At 33.5% G+C, this 11,461-nt stretch overlaps 1 protein-coding gene across 1 annotated transcript; it reads left to right on the top strand.

Annotated features, from left to right (window-relative positions):
- The first annotated feature begins 3,371 nt into the window (after positions 1 to 3,371).
- Positions 3,372 to 10,714, top strand: LOC145612285 (thylakoid lumenal 15.0 kDa protein 2, chloroplastic-like). Its single transcript, XM_081667660.1, has 6 exons — positions 3,372 to 3,623; positions 5,737 to 5,840; positions 9,685 to 9,775; positions 9,908 to 9,976; positions 10,058 to 10,167; positions 10,412 to 10,714. Exons 1-6 carry the CDS (start codon positions 3,437 to 3,439, stop codon positions 10,502 to 10,504), a joined length of 654 nt encoding a protein of 217 aa, XP_081523786.1. The 5' UTR covers positions 3,372 to 3,436; the 3' UTR covers positions 10,505 to 10,714.
- The last annotated feature ends 747 nt before the right edge of the window (positions 10,715 to 11,461 follow it).

Here is an 11,461-nt window from a genome sequence, read left to right as displayed (position 1 = left end):
TTATCTCAAGTTAGACCAGGGGGTTTTTCTGTATTGCCTATCTAGATACTGATATTTTGTCAGCCTGTGAATTCGATTAAAGTACTAAGTACCTGTCAAAAAAAAAAAAAAAAAAAAGAATTAAAGTACTAAGTAACTACTTTGCAATAAGGAGAAGTTAGTAGGATGGATAATGAATTTTATGTATGAATTTTATGTTAGTAGGAAAAAATAGCGTGTGCGGCCGGCTGACACACACCAAAATAGTAAACAGGTAACCTTTGATCAATCGAGGAACCCATGACTAATTAAGAATTTTTTTTTTTTTTTTTTTTTTTTTGAGGGGGGAGATTAAAAATCATTAATAATAAGCCATACGGCACTTACATAAGAGATCGTAATCGAACAATACAAAGACAAAAGAACCAATTACAAGTTTGAAATAAAGGAAATTACAATTGCACTCGCAAAATGACTTTCTTAAGTACCCTTGGCTCATATAACGCTGTCCTATGCAGCCTCTTGCAAGGGGGTCTGACAATATGTTGTAGTTTCTGACGTGATCCTTCATTGGCTCAGAATCTCGTACTCCTCGACCTGAAATCAAAATTGGTGTCGTACATTTCACCATAGACAAGGCAATCTCCGATTCAAACACGGATATCGGCATGGAAGCATAACCCTTTAGTCCAAACCAACAGAAGATCCAACCGAAGCCCCATAGCCAAAAAACCCGGCTTAAATCCTGCACCAGAATATATTATTATTATTGCTTAAAAGATTGTTTAATTATTTGGTTACAACAACATTCCTATCTAATTCAAGGATAATGATAAAAATCGCACAATAATTGATGAATAACTTATTTTATTATACGGGGTACATTATTACAAAAAATATCTATGGTTAATAGTATTTAATCTAATTGCATTTCTTCTTCTTCTTCGAAGTCGTTGCCTAGTTAAATTGGTTGAGAACTGTTAGAATCCGAGCGATCAGAAGTAGACATTTCATCATCGTTGTCGTTTTGTGCATAGGTATGATCTTGCGAGCGATATTCGGCATCCAACCAATCCTTGAGACACACGCATTTCAAGTGTTTCAGGTTTTAGATTTGTTCTTTTATCGTCTAAAACCCTTTCTGATGCACTAAAAGCTCGTTCGGAGGCAATGGAGGAAACTTGGATAGCGAAAATATCACATGCCATTGTTGCCAAAAATTGGATGTTTTGTGCTATGTGCTTTCCACCAATCAAGGAGGTCGAGGCCGTACTTTTCTTCTTCGTCCATGCCTTTCATGAAGTCATAACTTAAGTACATTTGCAACTCTGAAACCTCGTTTTGTGTTCACCTAGACGATGATTCACTACCTGAAAACTTAGACATCATGTTAGCAGCTTGTGCATATAAATCTTTGTTCCTTTTACTTACGGTTTTGGATGATTGAGAAAGAGCCAATCGAGAAACGGTTTCATATTTAGATTCATAAACTCTATACAATGCAAAAAATTGATCGGTCACATTAGCTTTATAAGACTCAACATCATCATCAAATTGCATGAATTGAAAATATATATCAATTAATATAAATGTGCCATCATACTTTTGCCTGGGATCTATAATAGAAGCAAAAATATATATCATAGGAAGATTTGGGTAATATTTACGCCATTTTTCCTCCATTGATGGAAGATATTCATCATAATCTTGTTGGGATCGATGTTCAGCGAAAAGTTGGGCAAGTAAACATGCATTGCTAAGAAAAGATTGAGAACAAGGATTATAAATTGAAGAAAAACAATGTGTCATACTGTATAATAATTGAAAAAATTGCATATGTTTTTCACAATAAGACCAATCTTCTTCTAGTAAAGCAAATTGTGGAAACTTTTGATTAAAAAAAACTGTTAGTGGAACCTTGTACTCGATTGCCTTACTCAACATTTTGTACGTGGTATTCCACTTTGTTGGACAATCCGTTTGGATTTTGATAACCTTTATTTTTTGCTGATTAAGAAAAGTTTTTCATTCCTTAAATCTCGTGTTAGAACTGTTAATAGAAATAATAGCATTTCTAATTTTGTGATAAAATGGACCAATTGCATTAGTTCCATCTTTCACACACAAATTAATAACATGACAAATGCATCCAATATGGTGTACATCTCCATCTAATATGACATCGGTCAATTGTTGTTTAACTAAATTTGCATTAAATATTATGGATGTTACATTATCAAATGTTATAGACATGATTTTGGGCTTAAGATTATATGCATCAATAACCTGCATTAAATGATGAGAAATATTAAGACCGTTGTGTGGGTATTCTAGCATTTTAAAATGAATAATGCGTTTTTGTAATAACCAATCATTATCCACCCAATGACAAGTCACACACAAATAATAATATCCATAATTACTATCCCATGCATCTGCGGTCAAAGAAACTCTACAAGTAAGATTACTTAATTCTTTAGCTAACCTGATTCTGTACTCTAAAAAAGTTTTCATGGCAACTGAACGAACAGTTTTTCTAGAGATTTTTTTATGTTGGGGTTGTAGTGCTCTACTAATGTAATTGTTAAATAGATCATTTTCGGCAAAGAGAAAAGGTTGTTCAGTATGTATTAACATTCTCCCAAGTTCATCCCTATCCCTCTCATAATTATAAGTGAAGCTATGTGGATGATGTTGAGAAATTTGGGATGTCGTAGAGGAGGAGGAAGAGGGGTTCGGGTTTGATGCCATAATTAAAAATACCACAATTAATTTAAACAAAAAAAAAAATAATTAATCACAATAATAATAATAGTACAAGTAATAATAACAATAATAACAAGAATAAGAATAATAATAACAAAAGCAATAACAATAACAATAATAACAATATAATAACAATAATAAATAAAAATAAAAATAAATTAGATCTTACAACCAGGCTTCGATTGCTTTCCACTAAATAATTTCACAAGCTTCTAATTTTTTTGTAAGATGTTTGATAATTGAATTCGAGAGAATTAGAGAATTAAAGATTATAAGATTATTTAGAGAATTGAGAATAGATAAATTGTGGAAAGAAAAGGATGATGAGTTGATGTATTTATAGAGAATTAGAGAAATTAACCGTTAGAAGCAAAAATTAGCCGGTAGAAAGCAAAAACTAGCCGTTAAGTTAGAGTTGTTGGGAAATATGGCTGTTGCTCGTGCCATGCCGTGCCGGGCCGTGCCACCTGCAGGCTCGTGCCGTGCCGGGCCACTAGCGTGCTGACTATTTCTAACCCTCGAACCACCGAGATGATTCGTGAGTTGTGACATCCAAAAGGCTAAAACTAAATACTCCGTAAATTAGAGGCGTTAGTGCGTTACAAAAAATGGGCTATCAGGCCCAAATAAAAAAATAAATAAAAACAGAATACTGGAATTGTGTCTTATCCCACTTCTTCAAGGTAAAACAATGGCGGTCCGCCATCTTCCCTGGGCTGTTAATGGCGGAAGACCGGCTAAATTAACTGCTCGAATGACAACTCCTGCTATCCCAAAAGTAAAATTTATCCAATTTAAGAAATGGGTATCTGAAGTTGGGTCCAAATCTCTGAAACTTGCTCTTTCTAGCTCTCTTGCTCTTGCACTCTCTTTTAATGGTAATTGCTAAGTCTCCTCCTCTTTTTTTTTTTTTTTTTTTTTTTTATTTTTTTATTTTTTATTTTATTTTTATTTATTTATTTATTTATTTTTTTTTATTGTTTTAGCTGTTTTTAACTCTTTTGTGTTGGCTGATGATTTATTGGATAAGAGCATCAGCTTGAAGTCTTGAACTTACGAATGAAATGAAATTGTTTTTTTTTTTTTTTTTTAATTATTTTTTATTTTTTAATTATTTTTTATTTTTTAATTTGCATTGTTAAAGCTTGTTTTTAGTTGTAAATTAAAATTAGGCAGCCTACGTAGCTTATCTGCAATTGTCTGATTTTTCCTTGAACTTTATTAATCTTTATTTGAACTAGTTCGAATAAGTGAAAATCCGGTGAATAAACAAGCCTCGTATGAGCTATGTTACTTGAAACTCTATGGTATCCGACAAATTTTTTCACGTAGTCAAACTTGGACACTCAGGTACTCCTCCTTTGGTGTACAATTGTTATCCAACATGTGTGATCAAGTGCGAGTGACATAGATTTTGGGTATGGTTTGTATTATTGCAACATAGAAGTACAATAGGTAAATGGTTTTGTAGTCCGATTTGGCTTCCCAAATTCGGAGTAGTCCTTTTGTGCTCTACCTTTATAACTCGTTTGTTGGGTGTTGATATTTGACAAAAAACATATTATTAAGAAGTAAAATTGCTAGAGATGTCCCATGACAATTTCTATGGTAATGCTTCTCAACATTTGACTCTGTGTTTCACTTCCTTGATTTTCAATACAAGCTCTTGGAGTGATGCTGCTTATAATGGTAATGGTAGTCTATGAAGAAAAGCACATATTTGAGGCTGTGGGGGTATAATCGGGAATAGATAAGCATTAATATGGTCATTGACATAAGAATTTAGTCACTATCATTACCATCGTTTGTTACTGCCTATCAAATGGGTTGTTGAGCGGAAGCCTTCTTTACGGCTCTAGAAAAAATGGTGCATATCTTGAGGCTGAAGCTTTAGTGAGCAAGGGGTTTATTTTGTTCAAAGTTATCACATATATATCATTGTAAGCTCATTTCTTCTTAGGGAACTCTATGGATTCATAACTTTATGCCAAGAATATACTATAATAGTTTGATCATCTCACCAGGTCCTAGCAGTTTTCTGTTACCAAAACTTAACCTTAGCAGTTATTTAGTGGCAACCTTGAGAATGCATACTGGATTCTTCCTTCAAAAGTTATTTTTGTCTTCATTATTAAAGTTAAACCTTATTTCATTAGAAAAGACAGTCAGGTAATTTTCAAAGTAACCTCTTAAATCATAGGACATGATGAACACATAGTTACGTGTAATAAACTTCCTCTGCAGAAAAGGAAAGAAGAAGATAGTAGGCATTTGTTGCCCAATATATATATATATATATATATATATATATATATATATATAGTGACAGACTCCATATAACCAGGAGCATATATATTTCATTGGTATTGCATTGGATTTTAGAAGGTGGAAACTGAAAAGCTAAATAAGGACTGGAATGGCCTGTAACCCTAACAGTTTTTTAACAGACCGACCAAACTCTTCAGCTCTTGAACAGTTTCTGGTCAACTTTTGTAGCAAATAATTCATTTACATGAGTTCACCCAGTAGGTTAGGGCTCTGTTTTTATGGTTAGGCAATATTAAATTTTTTCACTGCTTCTGAGGGATTAGGTAAACAAATTCTCCTGGATTTGACTTTCTTTTTGTATAATTTTTTTTATTGACATTCTTTAATCTGATGAAATTAATATACATATGCAAGTGATTAATTACTTCAACAACTTCGTAGATAAAAAAAGGTTCCTTGTCCGGGATGAAGCATTGACTTCAAATTATTATGATTAATATTTTTTTTGTTAATTTTACATAACCATAAGAAGCATAGTAAGAAGTTCATGATCTTGATGCATCTACCTTGGTAGTTCCTGGATCTTTATGTTGGACACTGTATATGTTTTGGACACTGTATATGTTTTACGAAAATTCTATCTTTGGTGGTTAGTTATGCAATTTGCTGGATACCTTTCTTTTCTCAAGCAGCTGAAATTGGATTATGCATTACTTTTTGTAGGAGTTGAGTATGCTGAAGCCAAAACAGGTGTTAATAAACCTGAAATGCTCCCTAAAGAATACACTGCTGTTATTGATGTGGCTGGCTTCCTTTCTGCTGGGCAGGTCTGCTATCTTTCCATTCTTATTAAGCTATAATCTATATTATGCAACTGCCTAGGATTTAACTATTGACATGTTGAGGTGCTCCTCTGTGGAATATTTTCTTTATCAATTAGATACTCGCATCAGAGTTATCATATGCTTTTGGTCTAACTGGAGTCCTGCAATGACCATTGTCAGAGTTCTTTGTGATTAGGGCAGATGACTTTCGGTAACAAACCAATATAGACGATATCCAGAACACTATGTTTAGTGGAAAGACATACTTCAGCTTACTTAAGTGGGACATCGCCTCTTGAAGTTTTTAATCTATGCCTCCTTGTTTCCTTTATTGACACTCACTGGTTAGGGGGAGGATACAATTGGCCAAATCACCATGCCAGTTGGTTACTGTAGCAATACAACTTTATTAATTCCTAGATATAGAAACACCACTAGGAAGTAGTAGAGAGAAATGATGGATACAATAACACCCTGCAAGTATAGAAAACTTAAGTAATACCATGTTGGAAATATAGAAAACTTCCCAATAGTATCAACTTCTCTGCATTTAAGTCTTTAGTTGTAGTAAACCTAAATTAAGGATACAAATAGCCATGGATGTAATTAGTAAAAGTCAAGTTTTGCATATGAAAAGTAACCAAACACTTAGTGTTCTAAGGCTACCTCTTGGTGGTGTTACAATATCCAAGGTTTTGCTCTGCTACTTCCTAGTGGTGATCTTTGTCCATAAATTAAAAGAGTTGTATCGTCGCAGTGTGGTGATTGACTATTGTTATTCTACCCCATTACCCCTAGTCAGTACGGTGTCAAATTGGTACTAAAAGGCTTATTTAACCTTTCGGCCACCTTTCATTGAAGTTCTCATGTTGACAAGGCCGATGACGCTACTTCACTACTCATCATTGTAGAACTTGGTTTATTCACCCACATAATGTTGGCCACCATACTACCCCACCGTTTTCCTGCCACTTTCCCCTCGCTTGAATTCCCCACCCAAAGAAAAAATTACCTCCACCATAACCCCTACCACTGTACTCCATCGCGCCATCACCTTCACTTCGTCCCACCCCATTGCTAAGGACCCAATAATCTTACAACCTGTTTACATGAATCTTACCCCTCCTAGGTAATTCTCTCACACCTCATTTTGTCTCTTAAAAATTACATTTTTTTTGTTTTTGTTTATTTTTTTAAAAATTTTATTAGAGACTCTGATTTTCACGCCCATAGCACTGTGATCACCTTATAAGAGAAATAATGTTTTAAATTAGGCCCCTTTTGTTGGTTGAGGTAGTGACCCGTTATTAGGAAAAAAATAGAGAGTTGTACAAAGTAGTGATTTAAGTAGCGGTTAGTGCGTTAAAAATATTACCATTTTAAAAGGATCGGGTAAACGTATGTCCAATTTTGGTTACTTTTAAGCAATATGTATGTGTATTTTTTGTAAAAAATTGAATTATAATATTTTAACCGCTACTTTTGCCTAACACTCATAGAATCAATCGTGACTTTGATAGCTAATCTCTACCTACTACTAATCGATAGTTACTGATAGTTACTTTTTAACCGCTACTCGATTTCTAAACCCTACCCACCATCGCTAGATTTGTCAAATAAGGCATTAGCCTTATATTAGGTTTGAAAAATGGCAAAAAGAAAGTGAATAACATGTGTATAGAGAGTGTAGTTATAGATTTTATTTATTTGTTGTGGAGAAAATCATCAACTACACCCTGTTTATGACACGCTCACATAGAAGAGAAATCTAAAAACTTCAAACGTCTTGCACATTATGAAGTTACCACTAATTCATCCCATTAACAAGACGACGAACAATCGGATGGTGCAAATGATGATTTCAATCCATTCCAGCAAACCGATGGTGATAATTAAGTGGAAAAACATCAAATTCCCGTCAAATCCATTATCCTCGATACCTAGAAAAGGAATTTTTGAATTAAAGTTGAAAATTCTGATTTAATTGGAGGTTCTCATTTAGATGAGTTCATCGAATAGCTCCACACCGTTGAACGTGTCTTTGATTTAAAGGATATCCTACCCGATCGCAATGTCAAGTTAGTCGCCATAGTATTTAAGAAGCTTGCATCCATTTGGTGGGAAAATCTAAGTTGGCAATGAGAACAAGAAGGTCGTAATAAAATTTGTAATTGGATAAATTGAAGCGTGAACTCAAGTATAATTTTTTTTCCCTAGTCACTATTGCCAAGATATGTTTCTAAATGTATTGCTGAATTTGAAGACTTGTCAATAAAATATCACAATGCCGAGCTGAAAGAACAAATGGTTGGAAAGAATCTTAATCGGCTTGGATTAAAAATCTCTGAAGTTGTACAACTCAAAAAATATTGGTTATTTAACGATGTCACCAAGCTTGTTTTAAAAGTTAAAAGCTATGTGAAGGAGAAGACGGGATTCAAAGTTGTCCCTAAGGATACTTCAGGTCAACTCTAATACCACCACAAAATTAGTTGAAAAATATTTCGCCGCAGTTCCTAAAGTTGGCCTTAAGTATTTTAAATTGCTTTGGTTGCGGTTTTAGAATTTTCAACCGTTTTCGTTGCGATGAAGTTTCCTTAGAGAAAACTTTAAATCCATCTTCTTCTTTAGATGTTGGCTTTTAACTTTTAAAACAAGTTTGGTGACGTCGTTGATAGTTGGAGACTTGGAGTTGTACAACTTTTGAGATTTTTTAATACAAGCTTGTCAAGAATCTTGCAATCGTTTGGTCTTTCGACTCGACATTTAAGTAAGGGTTTGAGGGAACTTTGGAACTCACGAGTGGCTTGATTTCCTTTTACTCGATTTGTCTTTATTTTTTGCCCCATTGTATGTTTTGGGCTCAAAATTAATTAATTTTTTTTTACTATAAATCCTCACTAATCTATAAGAAATAGTGTAGTAATGTGGGATCTTGTTAGATTCGTTACCATGTCTATTGATAAGAGTTTCATCTCATTATCAAGTTTTATGAATTTTGCGTGTATAGAATTGAAAATATTTATGTTTTAAGACGCATCTCGAAACCATGAAAAATGAAATAGGGCAAACCAATAGTAGAGTTTAAATCCCGAGTGGTTTGTGGTTTTTCTTCTTAGTTGGCAAAAGAAGTTTCTATGTAAAAATCTTTCTTGCACTTCATATTCCTTGAAGTTTTCGTTCTGCATTAACAGTGTTAATCTCCTTTCTACAATTTCCCCCTTCCTTTGGTCCTTCCCCCACTTGTAGTGTTCCATCTAAATTACATAATTCAACCTAAGAACACTCAAAGTTGTTTATTTTTCATTTGCAAAGCCTGAGTTCTATTGATTACATCCATGGCTATTTATAACCTTAATTTTAGGCACTATTACAACTAAAGAAATACAGTTAGGGAAGTTAATACTAATATACTATTGTGAAGTATTCTATATTGCTGCTGATATGGGGGCTATTAGGGGTTCTATAGTCAAACCTCATCATAAAAAACAGTTCTTAGAAGTAAATCACATTAGGATTCTTTTGTCCCAAACAAAAGCTGAAATGCTGGAGATCTACTTCAACTGTTAACTCAGGAGTCAGGACTTCATAAGCAAGTTTTAAGAAAAGGAAGCCTGGTATCTTTTTATTTGACCTTAAGCATAGAAATGTACATTGGTGATTAGTCACTGGTTAATGTAAATGGAATGGATGCCCTCATGAATTACTGCAAAAGAGGATAAACTATCTCTGGCTTTTTGATTGTATATGTTGTAGATTATTATACAGAGCGTACAGCATATACTGTTGGCAAAACAATAAGTTTTACCTGGAAGTGAATATTCATACTGCAATGACAATTTTCCAGGAAAAGAGGCTTGCAGAGGAGATTGCTGACCTTGAGAAAGATACAGGATTCAAGTTGAGAATCTTGGCGCAAAATTACCCAGATACGCCTGGTAGCCACAGCTTTCTTTCCTTGCTTTTTTACCCCCTCCAAGTTATAATTTTTCTTAGAAGTCTACATTTTCTGATTTTCAGTAATTTTTGGCATAACTTTATAGAAGAATATAACCATAGTCTTCACACAGGGTTGGCTATCAAGGATTTTTGGCAAGTGGATGATAGAACAATTGTCTTTGTTGCTGATCCTACTTTTGGTAAAAATATTGTTTTTGGAACTCCTCTTGAATAAATCTTGTGCTGGTACATTATATGATTAGAATGCAACTGATTGATAGGGAATATATTGAATTTCAATGTGGGAGCTCAAGTTGATCTTGACATACCGCGTAGTTTCTGGAGTCGTTTGGCTGGGAAATATGGAAATATATTCTACTGGAAAGAACAGGTAAAAGTCCCTTCAATCTCAAAGCAATACCTTTTGTTTGCCATCTTTTACATTTCAAGTTCAGGGACAGGTAGTTTTGGACTTTTGGTTGTGTGATGTAGCGGAGATTACTTTAATCATGTCGTTTCGTAAATGTCGAATTGCATAGCTAGTTAGGTATCTATTAGGGGTTCATGTCTCGGTTAATCTGTTGCCCCTTACCCAACTGAATCTGCATGACTCCTTGATTTTGTATTTGTTGTAGGGAGAAGATGCATCGATTGAAGCTGCCGTTAATGCTATATCTTATTGCTTAAGAGAACCTGTTGGTCCAAGTAATTGCTCAGAGGTAAAATAAATGGAACGTTCTTGGAGACCTCAAGGAAGAAATTCCCTGTTTTGATAGCTTAAAATATTAATATTGTTACATTATTCTTTTGGAAGTTGGTATGCTCATAGAAGTTTCCTGTTTGTTCATAGAAGTTTCCTTTCCCTGTGTAATTTCAAAATTCACATACTACAAATCACTACATAATATATATGACTTGTAAAGTTCATTTTAAACAAACATTTGTCTATTAATTACTCCCTCCGTCCCTAAATTACATTCTTGGAATATATTTTAAGTATTCCAAAATTACATTCCTCCTTTCCATTTTTAGTAAGTTTTTTTTTTTTTTTTTTTCTTCAAATATCCCAAATCAATTCTCTTTTTCTGTTGTATATTTAATGCTTTCTCACTCTTACTATCCTAATCTCATTCTTATTTTCTCTCTCCATCGTTTTTTTCAAGTTTGTACTTCTCATAACTAACCTAATGAATATGATTGGTTCTTAATTTTCAATTAGAAGCATGTTATTGGTTTTTTTTTTTTTTTTTTTTTTTTTTTTTTTTTTTTTTTGTCAAAGGATTGATGACAAGACATCATTAATCATTAATCTATCTTTGTTTACTCAAAGACATCATGTAATGTTTTCTATTTCCCATTGAAATATTTCATTATTGTTATTTGTTTTATTCTTTCTTCCTTGATTCCCGTGTAATTTTACAAACAAGAATGTAATTTAGGGACGGAGGGAGTATATTGAATCCCAAATTAGCAGTTTGAATTTTAAAACTTAATGCTTTATGCTTAAAATTGTCTTGTCTTAGAATTTGTTCTGCAGTATCTTTTGTACTAAGACCTAAGACATGCATTCTTGAATAACAACGAAAATATATAAATGCCTAAGACGCATTTACATATGAACTCCCTAATTTTGCCAAATTAAACTCCGTGTATTAAATGTGTAATTGTTGATCATTTATTATCAA

Source organism: Chenopodium album, chromosome 3 (genome assembly GCF_948465745.1).
Source record: "Chenopodium album chromosome 3, dcCheAlbu1.1, whole genome shotgun sequence".
In the NCBI taxonomy this organism is placed as follows: Eukaryota; Viridiplantae; Streptophyta; class Magnoliopsida; order Caryophyllales; family Amaranthaceae; genus Chenopodium; species Chenopodium album.
The sequence above is the reverse complement of the archived record's forward strand: the minus strand, read 5'-3'. Positions and strand labels throughout refer to the sequence as shown.

What these genes read in the sequence shown, in the direction of transcription:
- LOC145612285 (XM_081667660.1), top strand. Translation starts at nt 3,437, where the DNA reads ATGGCGGTCCGCCATCTTCCCTGGGCTGTTAATGGCGGAAGACCGGCT. An exon ending in TGTTGCTGATCCTACTTTTG is followed by an intron (nt 9,977 to 10,057) that starts GTAAAAATATTG and finishes ACTGATTGATAG; the next exon opens with GGAATATATTGAATTTCAAT. An exon ending in TATTCTACTGGAAAGAACAG is followed by an intron (nt 10,168 to 10,411) that starts GTAAAAGTCCCT and finishes TATTTGTTGTAG; the next exon opens with GGAGAAGATGCATCGATTGA.